The sequence below is a fragment of the Chionomys nivalis genome, chromosome 11 (assembly GCF_950005125.1).
Source record: "Chionomys nivalis chromosome 11, mChiNiv1.1, whole genome shotgun sequence".
NCBI lineage: Eukaryota > Metazoa > Chordata > Mammalia > Rodentia > Cricetidae > Chionomys > Chionomys nivalis.
The window spans coordinates 47,190,568-47,209,067 of NC_080096.1; the positions used below are offsets into that span (position 1 = coordinate 47,190,568).

The 18,500-nt window shown below is 46.8% G+C and overlaps 1 protein-coding gene across 2 annotated transcripts in view; it reads right to left on the reverse strand.

Annotated features, from left to right (window-relative positions):
- Positions 1–2,583: 2,583 nt before the first annotated feature.
- The window catches only part of Pgm1 (phosphoglucomutase 1), a 56,952-nt gene continuing 41,035 nt past the window's right edge, over positions 2,584–18,500 (reverse strand). For both annotated transcript variants that reach the window (XM_057784723.1, XM_057784722.1), the window contains exons 8-11: positions 12,799–12,934; positions 9,704–9,887; positions 7,405–7,539; positions 2,584–3,204 (exon numbers count right to left, since the gene is read on the reverse strand). In XM_057784723.1, coding sequence (XP_057640706.1) covers positions 3,115–3,204; positions 7,405–7,539; positions 9,704–9,887; positions 12,799–12,934 — 545 coding nt within the window. In that variant the 3' untranslated portion in view covers positions 2,584–3,114. The remainder of the gene's footprint in view (positions 3,205–7,404; positions 7,540–9,703; positions 9,888–12,798; positions 12,935–18,500) is intronic.

Consider the following 18,500-nt stretch of genomic DNA (forward strand, 5'->3'; position numbering starts at 1 on the left):
GAACACATGGTTTTGGGTTTGGTGTGTGCTCCCTCTGTCTCCCCCCCCCCCCCGCCATGTTCCTGACCATCTGGGACCACCTTCTATTAAACACGGGCATTTAATTTGGTTTAATCTGGTCTGATTGGAATTCTTTGAGCCGGCGGAGAGGCGCTGTTAGAAAATATTTCTAACACTGGTTAGCCAGGAAAGTTGGTCACTTGCTTGGGACCGCTAAGACGTCAGAAAAGTCGCAGCATAATGAAAGTGCCATGAGTGAAACCAGTGCAAACACACGTGCTAACAGCTTCTGAAGAACCAGGCGTGAACTTAGACCATGAGAGAAGGCACAGAACAGTCTGCCTGCCCCAGAGCTCTAGGCAGAAGTGCAAAAGAACATCGGTTAGGGACAGTGTGGGCTCCGGAAACAGCTTCACAGGGAAAACATGCATAATTAGGGACACAAGGAAGATCAGGGATGGAGGGCACGGCTGGGGAGGGCAAGCAGAGCAGACGGGAGGGTCTAGAGGCAGGAGCATGGCATTTAGAGGAAACTGCAAGTGTCTCAGAAGGCAGAAAGGGGAAAGAAGCGGGCGCGGTGAGCAGGCAGGCAGGTCAAGGGATCTTTGTCCTGCAGCATTCAAGAGATCTAGCGGAACTTGAGAGTATACAGCAGGTGGCAACTAGCAGGGTTCATCAGAGGGTGAAGCCAGAAGGCCAGGAAGCCCTTCCATGCCGGGGAAGATGTGCACTGAGACCACCAGGGAGCTCTCTCTCATCCCACCCACTCTACTGTGGGGGTCAGATCACTGGTGAGGGGTGTGTCCCCTGCACACGGGAACACGTTTTCAGGAGGACTGTTGAACAGCAAGGCTAGCTTCGGTCTCATGGGTCTTGAAATACATCGGGGAGCAGCTGGGTGGGCTCTGGAACAGAGGAGGCAGAGGAACCAAACAGTGCTCTCCTCCTTGAGGGAGGCCCAGTGTAGGAAGCCAGGTCTAGTTGGGGTGCTGGGGAACATCTGAGCAGGAAACTGCTTCTCCAAGAAGAGCCATAAGTCAAGAGAAGGGGAGGGGAAGTTTCCAAGCCGAGGGCCCCAAACAATTCTGACCCAATTTTCTCACAGCAATTCTCACCCCCCCCCCAAAGAAAACAAGCATGACTCAACAATGAAGCTGTTGGCGGGGGTGGGGGGGTGGGGGGGGTGGAGTGTTGGCTGCTGCAGCAGGCCAGCCTCTTACTCCTCCTCCCAACCTCCGGCAGGCAGCCACAGAAGGTGACCTGGTCCCACCCACCTAGCTTGGCTCCAGCCACCTCCCTCTCCCTCGTCCTCTCTTCAGCTTTCAACTTCCAAGTGGAGTCAGGAAAAAGTAGCTGAACTGTGTGGCTGGGGCAAACAGGACATTTTTACAGCTACCCTAGGGGCTGCAATACTGGGAGTGTCTGCAGCTCCTTCTAGAGACAGAGAGTTGGGGAGAGTCAACAAAACACAATGTCAGAAATGAGCCCCTGCTTATGGGAGCTGAGAGCCCCAGGCAAGGAGCTTAAACATCTGTTAGGTTTCAGCTGAGCTGATTAACACGGGGATAATAACTTCTTAGTTGGAGGGTTTCTGGATGGCACACAGCTCAACATTTACAACAGAATAGACACGAGGAAAATATGAATGCCAACAACAGGTATTGCCCACCCAACTCACGGCATTCTACCTGTCATGGCTCCGATCCCCCAGCGAATCCTACAGGATGTCGTACATCGTTTCTTTCCTCTGACCCTTAGCCAGCATTGATTTCCTGGCAGACCAATACGTGCAGATGTTTCTTGGGGGAACTGCAATGCTACAGTTAACACCCTGGGCGCACATTATCGACCTTTAATAAGGAGAATAATGTTTTCACACCTTCTGTGCTATTAGATGTAGTCTGGTAAAGAAAGGGTAACGCTGAGCAGTGGCGAACCCTGAGGGCGTGCTGCTGGGGGGAGGGGGGGTCAAGATTTCAGAGATTGACAGCACAGGTTTATGCACCTAATGAGCCCTGCAACCCCAAAGTTAGAACTATTCATGTCCCCACTTTGAAGATGAGGGGAATGGCATCCAAAGGTCAGCCAGCGGCTCAGGTACGAGTCAAACCCAGGTTGCAGGGCTTCAAAGCCAGCCCTTTTGACTGCTGTTATCCTTGTGGGCTGGACAGCAAGGTGCAGAGGTTACTCAGATCTGAGGGCCTTCCTCCGCCTCTTCAGCAGGCCTGGGGCAGCCGGCACCGCAAAGGGTACGCCTGGTTTTGTTCCACCAGCTCCATCAGATCTGGAAATCACCTTCTTCCCTAAGTCATTCACTACACCAAGCTTTCTTGGGTAACCCTGGGAGTATCCAGAGGTTGCTGCCCTGGTGAGATTGAAAATTATAGCTCTTAAATCTAAGGATTATCAACTTATCCAGAAATAAAGTCTTTCTGGGTAGGACATCAAAACAGAATATAATCCCCCCTCATCAAATAAACCACTACCCCCAAACAAAATATAATCCCCCCTCGTGAAACAAGGCAGACAGTCTGTTTTATTCCTTTGTAGTTAAGAGTGAAGAAGACAACAGGCAACAAACAAGTAAGTGCATTCTGCTTTAATGTCCCGAATATCGGTGCGGATGGGACCATGCTGCAAAACAACACAGAGATCTGTGGACAAGCATGTCTCACTCGGAGGAAAACTGACTAGAGAGAAGGCACCAGAAACCGTACGCTGTCAGATGACATGTAAACATGGGGACGTTCACAGTGGAGCGGGAACCTCATCATTTCACGGGCACACCCTACCGACGGGAGATGGCCTTACTGCTGACCCTCAGCCTCCAAACCTTTACATGGTGGTGTAAGCAGCACCTGATGCTAGGAGACCAAGGGGCACCCAGCAGCAGTTCACAGGGCAAGGGAAGGGAGAGACGTGAGTGGGAGCTCTCGGGTCTGCCGTCCTTCTCCCCCACACAGTGGCAGTGCCTCACAATCGGCTGTTTATCAAGTGGGAAGTAAAAAATCAAGTCCTAAAAAGCCCAGGCGAATACACTGTTTCTGTCCATGCTCTTCAATCGGTGGCGTGGATGGGTCCTGGGTGGAGGACGTACCACGTCTGGCCATCTTTCTAGGTGATGACAGTGGGGGCGGTGCGTCCTGTCCTCTCCTGGAGCTGGGACACCTTCAGAGCAATGGCGATCAGGGGAGCCAGCATGACCTGAGAGAAACACAAACGGAAGAACCTTTTCCATCACTTTCGTCAACAGATCCCTGGTCCATGACTCCAACCACTTACTCCAGGGCTCCAAGACACCCGAAGCGCTTGTAAATTAATAAAGCAAACCCAAACTTGGCTCCAGCACTTATTTCAGTTAGCCAACTCCAGGTCTACCCTGCGAAGCAAGCGACCAAAACATTCTGGGTATTTCCTCTCCACACCCCCCACATTCATCCCATCAACCACGAGACTTTTTTTGCTGTAAATCTTTTGCCAGGGTACCCACTTCTTTCCAACCCTCTGCCATGACTCCCCCTAAAACACGGTTCTCTTAGCTGGGTCCTTCTACATCATCTGAGCTGATGCTCACATCTTTCAGATGCAACCCCCTCCCTCACAGCAGCTTTCACTGGGGGGCAGGGGTGGACCCCACTGTTGAAATGAATCATCCTTGATATCAGACAAACGAAAACTCCATCTAGCTAAACGGACTGTTTTACAGAGGAATACCAAAAGTGTGCAGTGATTGGACATAAATAGCCCAAACAGGGCATTTTCTTGCCATTACTGTCTTTCTTCTCTATCAAATCATGCTAACTGGCAAAGCCAGCACCACCCACTATGACTACCACATGCCACTGTCCTTGGGGCTTGAACACAGCAGCCGCGAGTAAAGGCAGACACTCCCCAGGTGGCTGGTGGTGTCTGCAGGCACCGAGAAAGCCCCAAACGTTTCAGTTGATTCTCCACCCTGGGAATTTAGGTTCAGAAGAAATATATTCTTTTCATTCCTCTGCCTAGCACAGACCAGGCTTTTAACTTGCAGATAAAGAGAAAGCTAACCATTCTCACCTTCCCCCTTTCTCCTTCTCTATTATCTTAAGAACCTGTGGGGTGGCCCCCAGGGCCCTTGGATCAGGTTTTACGGAGGTTAAAACCAAACACAAATGTGGAGATCGCTGAAGCTGGAACCTGGCTGCTGGAAGAAGAGTGACAGAGAAGCAGAAGAGCAGGCTCTTGTAGCTCCTTTTTAACAAATGCAACTGCGCACAAAGTATCTAGTCAGATCGGACACTACAGCAGAGGGCTGGCTGCAAGGACTGATGGAAAACCAGGCTGCCACCGAGGGTCAACCTTCAGCTCTGCAAACTGAAAAGGCTCTGGCGCTCTGCTGGGAGCAATGCAAACGTGCTCTACATAGACTTAAAAATATGATAGACTGTGGGGGTTTTTACAATTAAAACTTTAGGGTCAAAAAATCTGAAAATGGATTGCTCTGTTTTACATCTTTGGTGTGTATGTGTATACGCACACTTACATGAGCCAGATGCACACCACAACAGTACACGTGGCGGTGAGAAGACAGCTTAGGGGAGCCAGTTCTCTTCTTTCACCAGGTGGCTTCTGGGGTTCAAATTCAGTGCCTTTACCAGCTGAGCACCTCACCAGCCTTGAACTGCTTTTGATTTTTAATTTTTAATGTTTCAAAGATTATTTATTTTCTGAATATGGGTGTTTTGCTTTCATGTATGTAGCTGCACCACATATGGCTAGTGCCCAGGGAGGGCAGAATAAAGGATCAGAGTCCATGAAAGTGGAGTTATAGATGGCTCTGAACTATCATGTGAGTGCTTGGAACCCAAACCGTGTCCTCTGCAAAAGCAGCAAGTGCTCCTAACCTCTGAGGACCTCTCTAGCCGTGAAATCAACTTTCTTAAAAGCTGATGGCATGTGCCAGCCCCAGTGAGGAAGCACTTAAAATTCACTCTCTTTCCAAACCCCTACAATGATGTAAAGTTATCACCGGACCATTTTATATACAAGGAAACCAAGACACAAAGACATGGAACGCGGGTCTTCAGTGTCAGGAAGAGAATTTAAAATAAGACCACCTTACTAACTCTACAACCTATATGCTCAAACCCACTACACTAGAGTCTCTAAATTGGAGTTTTACAAGCTTTTATCGGGTACTAGAAGAAAAGAGGCTTTGTGCAAAAGTACATATGATACACATTACTTCATTTCTTTTTCACAAAAATTGGTTTATATTTGAGGTATCAAATGTAATTTTTAAAAATCTGGCTCTCTGCAGGATGATGAGGCTTATGAACGTCAGGCAAGCACTCTGCCGTCAGGCCAAACTCCCAGCTCCCAACAGGAGTGATGCGGGGAAGTGATTACTACTGTCGAACCACCCGCCACAGCAATCTCTTCACAGCTCTTTGTATGCCACGGTGGTAGTGAAGACATCAGCAATATGTCTTCTCAAAAAAAATGTAAGCACTAACTACAGCATCACCGTGACTCTGAGTTCTCTCCTGCATCCTGCCTAACGGCAAGTGTCTCCCCTTTAATCCTTCTCTGTGTATGAGTTAAATTGTTTCTTTTTAGCTTCTGCAAATAAATAACCCCAGATGGCCTCTATCACTCTGGGCATGTCCTGTTTTGCTCAGTATAATGTTCCCCAAGATCACCATGTTGCTGCAAATGGCAGGACTCTCTTTATTTTTAAGATGGGGTAACTTTGCCCTGTGTGACTTGGTCACACCTTTATCCCTTCATTTGCTGCTAGGCATGAAGCTGAAGCCGCAGTGGGACCATGTGCACAGCGGTACAGCAACTGCCTAGGAGGGCAGCCATCTCTCCAGCACACAGGCTCCAGTTTCTCCCGGCACAAACCCAGGCAAAGATTGTTCATTGCACGGAAGTTCTTGGTAACGTGTTTGCTTTGTGTGTGAGTGTGGGGGGTCACACATTTCTGAGAACTGCCATACCAGTGTGCTTCCTAGTCCCGAGCATGACACTCACCTCGGGTCCTCTTGTCAACAGCCAGTCTGCTGACATGGGGTCCAAACGTATTTTGGCTTTCCTCTGCGTTTCCCTTATGAACAGTGACAGGGTCCCTGTTTCACAAACCTCCCAGCCATTTTTATGCCTTTGGAAAACGTCTGCTGAATTCTTAGCAGATGCCATTTAGACGAGCACCTTCCAGGGGACATTGTCTTGAGCCTTTTGTGGTGCAATATGAGTTGCGAACACCGAGAGAGCGAGAGCGAATATGCCTTATCCCCTCCACACTCTGTGGATCTAAAGCTCTGGCTCAGGAGCACCCGCCAAGGTGGGTGCTCTGAGGAACACACCTGGGGACCTCCTCTGTGCGCCATTTATCCTCTTAGCTCCTCGGTTTGGTGACTATTCTGGAAGTCCGGGACTCCTGTTCATTCTTACATACTCCACAGGCACCCAACCCAGTAGACTTTTCCAGCAAGACACATAAAACTGCCTGTCCCCGCTTGTCCCTGACCCTGACAAAGTTCGAACCAGCAAATGCTTTATCAGGGCAGGTGACCCAGCAAGCAAAGTGATGCATGATCAAAGACAGGCCAGACATCATGCAACAACTGAGGCAAAGAACCATTCTCGTGTAACTGCCACTGAATAGAGCACATGCCTAGTCAGTGCCTGTTGCCTTTCTGTGTCTCAGTGCCCTTATCAGTACAAGGGGGAATAACAGTCCATATAATCTGAGAATTAAACAAATAGGGACTAGGGCAGGTAAGGGGGCTTGGTATATAAATATTACCACATGAGTTAAATGTCTGAAACCCACACAAAACAAGCTGTGCATGGCTGTGCACATACTTCGAACCCCAGTGCTGTGAGGGGTAAGGCAGAGAGAGGAGGGTCGCTTGCCAGTTGCCAGCCTAGCTTCAGGCTCAGTGAGAGACCCTGTCTAGGGGAATAAGCAGGGCACTAGATGTCTTCCTCTGGTTTTCAGGAACACATAGGCATACATCACTACATACACCATTCATACACACAAACACACACATACACACACACGAGAGAGAGAGACAGACAGATACACACGAGAGAGAGACAGATACACACACACAAGAGAGAGAGAGACAGACAGACACACATGAGAGAGACAGAGACAGAGAGGATGAGATTGTTAACTGAATATATTTACGCAGTGGGTGTAATCAACAACAAATGTTCAGACAAAGGTAATTATTACTGTGGTTATTATTGGTCATTTCGTTCTAACACACTAAAAGAGACAAAAGCGAAAGCCTAGTAGACCTGGTGACCTGATGGGTCACTGAGGACAGGCAGTGATGCCACAGGTTCGGCAGACCATAATCACTCCCTTGAACCAAAATAACGAACCAGGGTGCAGGACATAGGCATTACCTGGGGGTCCTGATTGATTTTGGCAGCGTCCTTCTCATAACTATCAATGTACAATCGAATGGTGGCCCCTGCACTCCCGGTGCCACTCAGTCTGAAGATGATACGAGAACCATCTGCAAATATAAGCCGCAAGCCCTGGAAAAAGATAAGCAAAGGGTTTTTCCCGGCGAATGCTGAGAGGGAGACTGCAGACTGGCAGACAGGAGGGGTCCATTTGGAGACCCAACCTTATCCATTGGGGGATTAGATCCTTGATAGATGGCAGCAATCGAGCCCTGTGAGTCTGCCTTCTGTCAGCCTCTCGCTGCATCCAGACGGAGAGGCTTAACTAATGTAGGAGCAGCATCTCCAGGGTCATCTGGGAGACGCAATCTTGGTGGTGCTGCTCTCACCCCTGCCCATTTCCCTGTGATTCATGGACTGGTCATTTCAGCTTGAAGCTTAATAAATAAGTCAAGCTGCTGGAGGCAGAACTTGGCTCAAAGCTCTGGAGAAAACTACAGGCAGATGAGAGAAAGGGCTCTGTAGAGCATTGCGAGGGAATCTCAGAAAAGGGCCACGTGCCCCGGACAGGAGAAGCGGGGCTCATCCTAACCCAGCACGATCCAGTGGCCAGTGCTCTGATGACTGATAACCTTGCGTGAGCACGGCCTTTTTCTGCTTCCCTCCCTCCCTGTACCTTTCTGCCTTACTTAGGGAGAGGCTGGGGCTCCGAGACAGCTCTCTTTCAGCACAGGGAAGAAAGGTTACGTCAGATGTTTGCCTATGGGTCCTTCGCTCTTTGTGTGTCTATTGTATGATTCCAAAGACCGAGCAGAAGGAAGGACACGTCTTGCCTGGTGTTTGTCACTTCACAGTTCCAGCTGTGCCACTCCTTGGATTCGTTGTGAGGACAGCAGACGGGTCACGCACAGTGTGTCCTCCAGCTAGTCAACGGGGAGGGCACATTCGCTCTACTCAGCATGTTTTACTTTCTAGAAGTGAACCAGGGTTGTCCTCACCCCAGGCTTCAACTAGTAGCTCCTAAAACCTCCTCCCTGTGTTTACTGTGGCCAGTTCTTCTCCTACCCCGTCTCTCACTATGTGCTCTAGTTTCCCAATCCTACAAAATGGTACTGCTGTCTCCCTCCTTGTGGCATAGAACACAGCTCCAGCTTCCCACAATGCACTGCCCTGCCCCTCCCTCGTGGGCGAGGTGCCTGCAGAGTTGGGACCCTGTGTTCTGAACTCTTAAGGCTTCATTACACCTCTCGTGCAGCTCTGCTGACCTCTGGACTCCTCTCTCCTCTACAGGCCTCCTTCCTGCTAACTGCAAGACCTAAGTTACCATCATCCAGACTGATCCAGAGTCCTCATTCATGGCAAAGGCATGAGACTATGCCACTTGCTAGAATTGGGCATTGAAGCTGACTCCGGTGTCCACCCACCATCTACTCTCTACAGGGGGCTTCCAGTGACTCTCCAAACCCATCTCCTCCAAAACCTGGCAGATGCTGTGTAAGGAAGCAAGCCAAGGCTCTGCATCCCTCGGAAAAGCAAGCAGGGAGGTTACAGTGCCACAGCACCTTCGTCCCCTTCTCTGCTTCCGAATTCCCAGGCATGACTTCATTCCTTGACAACAGGCACCAAACATAAAAGCAAGCAGATAGCAGATCCTGGGTGCTGAATGACTGTGAGAAGAAGCAAGAAGGGCAACCAGCCTGGAGCCTTAGACACCCATCATGAGAAACCCCAGCCATCTGTCACCACCTAAGGTAGGCAAGATCCTCAGCTTTGCTGTCCTACTATGCATTGCCTTGTCAGATGGCCACAGATAACAACAGTGGGAATTGCTAACCAGGAAGCCTTCCTTAGAGGGGCATATTCTTATTGTGAATCTAGAGGATACAAGAGGAGTGCATACAATGTCACTCATGACATCACACTGCTAGCATGTCGAAAGGGAGAGAGACTGATATCTGGGACCACAGTTAAGGTTTTTCTACATCTTTAAGACTTTCCCATACATTCTACATGGCATCTTGTGTATAATTTTAGGGCTTACAAAAATCTCTCGACATGCAGACTCAGAGTTCTAGCATGGAAGTACAGGGGGCTGCAAAGAACTGTGGAAAAAAAAAAACTTTTTCTCCCTATGAGAATGTAAGAGAGTCACATGTAACTGGGCAGAAAGTCAATTGAGATCAAAAGGCCCCCAAAATGGGTTGGCCAAGGAAACCTAGGGGCCTTTCTCATTTTTCTCTTGAGGCTTCCGAGACAATGCTCTGGTCTCTCTCACACACTCACAGTCTGTTCCTACCTGATTTTTTGAAATGCTTCCATCTACTGGATCACTGTACTCAAAATTATCAGCTTTCTCCACAGTGTAGACTTTATCGTTTGCCGAGAACTGCTTCCCCACAAAGGAGCGGTCCAACATCAGGGCCTCCAGGTCTTTCATCATTTTGCTGGCACCCTCAGCCTCCACCTCCTCGTAGTCATACCTGGAAGAAGTGAAGTAGCTGAGACCCCTGGGCTGACATCAGGGCGTCCCAGGCAAGCAGACCACTGTCATCCTTTGTGTCCCCATCCCCCACACCCACAAACAAGCCATCGAACTTCAGGAGCTGGCAAAAGCTGTGAACTTGTCAGTCAGCAGGGAGAGTGGGTGCTGGGGATGAAAGGAGGGTTCAGAAGAAAGGGCAAGACTGCCTGAATAACCAGAGAACTCCTGGTTTGGCTTCTCTACAGAAAGAGGCTCTAAGGTACTCCTCTATGGGCTTTGAGGAGACACCATTACTGCCACATCCCTACATCCTGAGGAGGGAACGTGACCAGCTCTATGACCTCCAGAGAACTCTATGTCAACCAGCACATGACTCAGGTCCTTCTGCTCCAAATGCCTATCGCTCTTATGAGGTGAAGGCTGGGCCTGCCCTTAGTTTGGGGCCTGTATGAAGCTGTAAGACTGTGGCTAAGCAGAGTTCCAGTACCCACAGGAATTTCCTAGAGCAAGGCCAGAATATCAGAGACCAGATAAGTAGGCGCTAACTAGTTATGCTTCAAACACCAGTCTCCTTCAGCAGGGAGTGCAGTCTGCTTTAAAATCAGCCTGGCAGAGGGATGCCTTCAGTGGATGATAAGGGGTCAAGAAAAGAAAACAGCTGTGTCACAATGAAATTCGTGGTTATTATTTTTCTTTCAAGACTTGCTCTCAACCTCTTTCTTGTGAAGTTAAAGACCTTGGCAGGCTTTCTTAACGTGATGGCACAATTTCTCTTGAAACAGTTAGAGGCTCAAGATGGCAGAATCCATTTGTTTGCTACAGCAAACAAAGTACAAGATGTTCAAGATAACACATCTGAGACGAGAGGAATACTGGAGAATTATCGCCAACTTATCTAGCTCCGGCAGTCTAGATAGCTGAGACAAAATAGTCCCCTCCATCCTGAAGCTGGCGCTTCCCCCAGTTAAAACGATAAAGAGCAAGAAATCACAGCTGAGCTTCTGTGCTTTGTGCCTGTGGTCTTTGGGTGTTTCGGAGAGAAGATGTTTAAATCCCAAACACAGAGGGCTAGAATGAAAAGAATTCTGGCTTTGTAACCAGACAGAGCAAGCTACGCCTCCAACTTCTGCTAGCAGCTACCTTCACAGAAGGGCCAGTTGTCCTGCCTCTCAGAATCTGGGTTGCCTGATTAAATAATTGTCTTAAGGCTCATGTTGGACACTGGTGTGGAAGTTGGCTAGCACTGCTGTTCAGTGAATGGAGGGTAGAGTGCGCTCAGAACAGGTCCTAAGTGCAGGTTCTGCAGACTGCATTTGTAGTCTTTGATTGGCAGTGGTATCTGATAAGTAGTGAAACTGTGGTGGAACATTTCCAGTATGGAGGTGTGTTTAGGTATCAACAGTGAAGATCTGAATACACTCAACCTGACCGCACTCTGGTCACTGCTCATCCACATAGCTAGTCAAGCAGTATTTACACGCTGTCTGTATGACTCGGGTGACACACAGACGTAAAAACAAACATGGTGGTGTTTTTGTGAAACTCTGGGCCTCGGGAGTCCAGGGCTGCTACTCTGAATTACCAGGTCTCCTAGAGGGCAGTCCTGATTGGTTCCCAGGACTTCATGATGAACACATGGCAGTTTTTATTTATGCTTTCAACAAAATAGTAATTTGATCAGAATCTTCTTGAAAGACTAATAAGTTCAAATTGCTTAAGGTTGAATTCTTCTCTGAATTTCTGAAGACCATGGACTACCAGTTCTGGAATATACGCACTTTTTTTTCTTCTAAAACATCTAGTCCAATGCACCTATTTTATAAAAAACACCACTAAGGGTGGTGCGGGGAGCCAGGTATGATGGTGCACGCCTTTAATGCCAACATTTGTAAGACAGAGGCAGGCAGATCTTTGTGAGTTCAGGGCCAGCCAGGGCAACATAGTGAGTGAATCCCTGCTTTAAAAAAAGAACAATAAAAATAAAACAAGAAGTGCAACTGAGGCCCAATGAAATATACCCAAAATTTTCTTACATATAAATGCTTTATCTAATATCCCTTCTCATAAAATATTGAGATACAAGGAAACAATTTTTCAATTTTTACACTTATTAAGGGATAGTCAAATTAGAAATAACGAAGAACACTACTGGCAAAAATGTATTTCGGGGTGCTAAAAGTAGAGCCCATAGCCTTCCACATGCTGACCGCACGGACACTTCACTCTTCAGCTACATCTCCAGCCTCACTCCTCATATCTGAACACTTCTTAAAAACAAAAGCATATATGGTAAAGAAGAATTGGTAAGTGTTCCGAAATATTGTTTTCCTACAGATTTACCAGTACCTGGGAGAAAGAAAAATAGAGAGTAAATATTTGTTGGATCAATGGGTGAGGTGCTGACCAGTATCACTGGGTCCTATTTAACGAGTCAGAGAGTTGATCTGAACTGAGCACTAATTGTTTCCAGAATTGAAGGAGACACATTTCCAGGCTTTCTGAGCTCCAGAGTTTACACTACATCTTCACTTTATCCTCTCAATAGCCAAACTAATATTTCTCTTCCTACAGATGAGAAAACTAATGACCTCCTAACTCAGAAAAGAAATAAAATTCATCTACTCCTATGACTCTAAACCCAGTACTATTATTTTGCCTATTCAACAGGTACATTTAAATGCTTATTCTTTTGATTAAGCTAGCTATTTTTAAAAATCCTTGTTCTTTATGGTTGGCTTAAAAACTGACTTCATCTTCATCCTGATCAGATTATTTTTAAAGTCGCCAGTTAAGGAAGCTGGGTGAACTCGGGTGTCGGTATCATTACAGACAACATGGACACTGTCCCTGAGAATTGTCTCTGCCCACTTCCCCACGATCCCTCGAACCCAATCGAGACTGTGTCTGACCTGGTAAAGAAGTTCCGACCAAACTTCTGCCAGTGATCTTTGAGGATGTCCTCCACACTTTGCTTGCGGGTGGCCAGAATGGAGAGCCAGGCCAGGACAGCCCACAGTCCATCTTTCTCGCGAATGTGGTCGGAACCTGCAAGGCAATGAGAAAGCTGGTTTTTCACAAGGCCTTGAGAGCAAGCCCAGCGGTATATAGGTACCAAAGCAGTCAAGGGGCTCCTGAGGACTCCAGGACGTGAAAGGATTCACGTGTTCAATACAGTGGCACAATACTGACAGTGGAAGAAACTTAGGAATCAGAGGGAGACGCCAAGAAGCACCTGCGGGATGCTTTGGTAGAGCCTGGCGTATCAATTGTGAAGTGTTAGTGTGGGAGGAAAAGCCCCATATCAATCTTAAATAAATAATAGGAAAATGTGGCTATTGTAAATTTTCAGTAAAGAAAACAGCCTGCAGCACCACGGAAAAAACAAAACACCCAGATAGCGATGTAAATACGGGTGAGACTCGAGCTAATAAAGCCTCACTTTGAGCCTGTGGTAAAACAACGGACGACCTTTAATGATGTTATCATAACTGGCTCATTACTATAAAGAAACTTCAGGGCTTTTTTTCCCCCTTAAAAAGAAAACAGTTCAAATCTAGAAGTTTAAAACTCTGCTAGGCATGATGGTATACACGTCATCCCAACACTGGAGAGGTGGAGGTAAGAAGATCAGAAGTTCAAAGCCAGCCTGAGCTAAATGAGGCCTTGTCTCAAAAAATGGGAAAAGGTGGGGGAAGACTGAAAGCCTTTAAATACTAGAAAATATCTAAATGTCTTTTTACGCCGGGCGATGGTGGCGCACACCTTTAATCCCAGAACTTGGGAGGCAGAGGCAGGCGGATCTCTGTGAGTTCAAGACCAGCCTGGTCTACAGAGCTAGTTCCAGGACAGGCTCCAAAGCCACAGAGAAACCCTGTCTCGAAAAACCAAAAAAAAAAAAAAAAAAAAAGTCTTTTTACTCTTGAGAGTAATAAATACAGGTAAATATATTGTTCAAAACGAGAACTGACATATTTATTTACTTAAAAAATGCCTATTTCTATACAGCACAATAAAATAAATAAAATTAAAAGTCATTGATATACTTTAAAGACTACCTATTTACAATTGTAAAACAGGTATTAACAACACTCAGTATAGAAAAAAATATTATTAGTAAGAAGAAAGCAAGATCAAAATTTAAAAAGTATAGCAAAGATACAATAGGTAATTCATAAAAAGAATAGATTATTTTGTAATTAATCAATATAACAAAAAGTCTGGCATTATTTTTAAGAAGATAAATTGAAACCAAGGTGAGCAACTGGTACTTCTAGACAAAGAGCCACAGATTCAAGTTAGAACCTTGGGGTTAGGGAGTATAAGGGGAATGAGATTCTGTTCTAGTGCTCTTGTATTACACTGGTACCACCCTTCTGAGAAGCAGGGTGGCACAAAGTATCAAACTCTTAAGGGAAGCCAATAGTGGGCAAGCCTGTTCTAGGACATCTTTCTTTAAACCAGTAATGTCCGGATTAGTGACTGGTCACACCTGCTTTTTGCTGAGGTTCTTGCTAAAATCTTCACCAAAATTAAAAAATTATCTCCTTTTGCATGGGACAAAATTTTCACTTTTATCATTTTAGCTTTTTTTAAAATCAAAACAAAGTACACACCACAGTAAACCAATTTTCTGTTTCCCGAGAACCCCACGTGGTCTTTAGAATCATGTTTCCCGTACTGCCACACTGTGACTTCTTCACATGTCTTCTAGTCCTCCTTGCCTTTTCACTTGGTCTTCTTTCCCTTGGTGTTTCAGAGTATCTGGAATGACGCTGGCCACTGTGTGGACATGTTTGGGAGTGCCTTTCCTTCCTGTCTTCATCCTTTTAGACCCATCTCAAATGTCCTCTCCTCTTAGAGACTAGTTCCCAACCTCTCCGAGCAGTTCTGAGCCCCCTTCCTTCTCCTATAGTCACCCAAGCAAGGCCTCTGAGCCCCTCCTATCTGTTCACTACTAACCATGTGCTTCTTAGAGACTTGTTATTTTTGTAATTAATTCAGATAACCAGCATAGCATATTTAATTTAGCAAGAAACTAACTGTGGATGTGTGTACGAATGAGCAGGTTAATTAATTCATCCACTCCAGCACTTTCCCTTTTTCATTCAAAAAATAAATAAACATTTCTTTCCAACATTTTTCTCTTTGATGGATACTTCTTTTAGACTGTTTTTGTTAGGGTTTCTATTGAAGATAAACACCATGACCGAAAGCAACGTGAGGGTTTACTTCAGTTCTCAGCTGTAGTCCAGCGTGAAGGGAAGCTAGGGCAAGAATTCAAGGCAGGAACTGGAGCAGAAGTCTTGGAGGAATGTTGCTTACTGGCTTGATCCCATGGCTTGCTCAATCTGTTTTTGTATACAGCCAGGGCCATCTGCCCAGAGGTAGCACCACCCACAGTGGGCTCAGCCCTTCTCCATCAATCATTACTAAGGAAAAGTCTCTACAAGCTTGCCTGAAGGCCAGTCTAATGGAGGTATTTTCTCAATTAAGATTCCCTTTCCCAGATATGACTAGGTTTGTGTCAGGTTGAAAAAAATCAACCGGGACAAGAAGTGAAGTGACATCTCAAAACCTAGAAGCTGCCAGACTAGAGACTATAGGCCATGCATTATAAGGCTTTAGTTAATACATTTGGAAATACTTACATAACTTCATTACCTACAGACTTTTACTTTTACTGCTATTTTAAGGAATAAGCAACTCTCTGCCTCTCATGGCTTTTACAAATGAGATGTTTTGGAACAGTTCATTCTGATGATTCTGGCAGTTTCCCCGATATACTAGAGATTCATGATCACTTGGACTTATTTATCTGTGCACCCGGACTTCCCTTTTTGTTTTGGTGGGGTTTCTTAAGTTTTATTTATTTATAGGAGTATGGGTGAGCCTGTGTGTGTGTGTATGTGCACCGTAAGCATACAGAAGCCTGTGGAGGCTGAACAGAGTATCAGAAACCCTGGAACTGGCCTTACAGGAAGTTGAGAGCCACCCAGCATAGGTGGTGGGAACTGAACCCAGATCCTCTGCAGAAACAGTTGAGTACCCTTTAGCTGAACATCTCTCTAGCCCCATCTGTGTTTTACAGGCAGGGTCTCCTTGTGTGTCGCTGCCGGGAACCTGCAACTCTCCTGCCTCCACCCTCAAGTGCTCTGACAACCGCAGGTGTGTGCTACCACACCTGGCACCTCCTTTTAAATAAAGTAAATAAATAAATTAAAAGCGCACATTAACTTTTTTCTTCTTTTTAGGGGTGCAGCGGTGGGTGCTAGACTAAAAGCATGGATATGTTTCCACTTCTAAAAAGAAACTTGGGGTTTTTCTTTCTTTATGGAAACTGAAAATGAAGCCTAAAAGTCTTAGCAACTCTGACTAGGCTATCTGGAAATAACCGCGTCGTGCACTCACTACCATACACAAAGCATCCGCCTCACACAACAGCAGTGTGCATTCCAGCCTGCTGAGGGGTCTGCGGTCTCTTGTCTGTATGAACCTCGCACGGATGAGAACTCAGGTGATCTGGCTGCCCTCCGGAAAGCTGGACCAAGTCTACTCCTTCAGTGTTCTGACGCACAGCAGTGGTTCCCAGCAACAGGGAGAAATGGCGTGGCACCTCTACTGCCAACCTTTCATGGCTGTGGCACAACAGAAAGTCCTTTTCAATAAGGGACAGAAAAGGCCAACTTGAACTGCTGTTTCTAGGACATTTGGGTCTAAATCAGCTGCTTTACTTTTTCAAAGCCTCTGCTTTGTCATTTGCGAAAAGGGAGAGACGGCTGCCCTCTCCCATGGCTGCGAGACATCATCCTGCAAGCCAGCAAGTGGAGCCTTACAAACTGTTCTGTTTCATAGTACAAATGCATGATGCTCTTTGGAATAAGGAGAAAAACAGAATTTTTAGGGGGAAAGTAATGTTTTCCATTCACCATATTAAGCTTTCGAAACATAATTTCTTTCATTGTGCATAGTGGGGAAAAACGAAAAAAATATAATCCAATAAGCTTCCTCCTCTAGGTCGTGGAAACACCACCCCCCCAACCCTAATGGTACAAGAATCCAAGCTCACTTAAACGTAAGGCAGAGAAGCCACTGCCACCCAAGTGGGGAGAAAGCTAGTGCCGGGCTTCTCGCCGAGTGTCTCCATTCTCGCTCCAGTAGGGCCCAGGAGCCCGTGGGAATCCTGCCCTTTCAGCATCTTGCAACACCTGTCACTGTGCTTTGCTTAATCAGCAGCTTGTGGTAAGGACAAACTGGGCTCAGTCAGGGCATGCTCTGGGTCATAGGTAAGAAAAATGTCAGCCCCGGCTGCGGGAGCCAAGAGTTAACGGTGTTGGGGTTTGGTTACATTTACTAGTGCTTGGGCATCTTGGGAGCTGGCCCGGCACTGCCTCTGCCCGATGACAGCCTGAGACGGGGTGGGGCAGCTCGAAAACGGCAGCTTGGACTTCTCTGAAAGGCTCGGTGTCATGTCTGTCTGCCTGTCTCTCTTCCCATTCCCCTGAACATACAGGTCTCTCTGGAAATTTCCATGCATCCCCAGTAGCCTGGCAAACAGCTCTTGTCAATTGCCGTCACCACATGCTCACCCAGGACATTACCCTTGACCTCTCTATGCTATGGCTACCATCTCCCACGACCATACTCTACTTTTGACTATGAGCTGTGGCCACTGTTGGCTCAGGGCAGTTCTCAAGAAGGGCCCAAGAATAGCCAGTTCCTAGCTGTGTAGTGCAGGCCTGTCTTGTTTCTCTTTCGGTGTGTCAATTGGAAAGGACTGGCTCCCCAGAAAGCCTTCTCTAGCCCACTCCAGCACTTGAGGGGTTATTCCCTAGGAACGCTCAGCTCTCCACTTAACATGTCTCCTGCACAGCCTCACAACTGCTCTAGAACTGGGTTTGCTTTCTACCGAGTGCCTCTATTGGGAGACAGAAAGTTATTGGACATGAACATCACTTTATATTCAACAAGTCAGAATCAGTGGCAGCATGTTCCAAGTACCAAGGTATGTCTCCCATCCTTGCAGAAGAGCACAGAGACATGGTGAGGAGGCAGGCGTGCAGGTAACAGTATGCCCGAGTTAAATACTAGCAGGGTCTAAGCCTAGTCCCCCTAAGCAGTCTGCCTGCAACATCTCCAGACATGGGATGCTGCTATCTTTCCTGGAAGCGCTGTATAGCTGAGCTGAGGATGCAGTGTTTGCCTCCCATGCCCAAGGCTCAGTTCCGAGCATGGAAATGGAAGAGCAGACTGGAAGGACAGCTGCTGCTGCACCTTGACCGACAGGCCGACTCTGAGAACCCCACGGGGAGGATTATCTCACAGGCAGCGGGCATGCAGTAACCCACGGAACAAAGTGGCATGGCCCACGTTCTGTGACGGACATGACTAAGCAGTCATCTTATATTCTTTTATCAAAGACTCAGAATTCTGGAAAATCTAGTGTCCTTTGGGACATTGTTCAATCGTCAAATTTACCTTCCTTCCTTCCTTTTCTTTCTTTCTTTTTTTTTTTTGTTTATCTGTTTGTTTGTTTTTCTGTTTTATTCTGTTTTGGTTTTTTCAGACAGGGTTCCTCGGTGTAGACCTGGCTATACTGAAATTCAAACTCAGT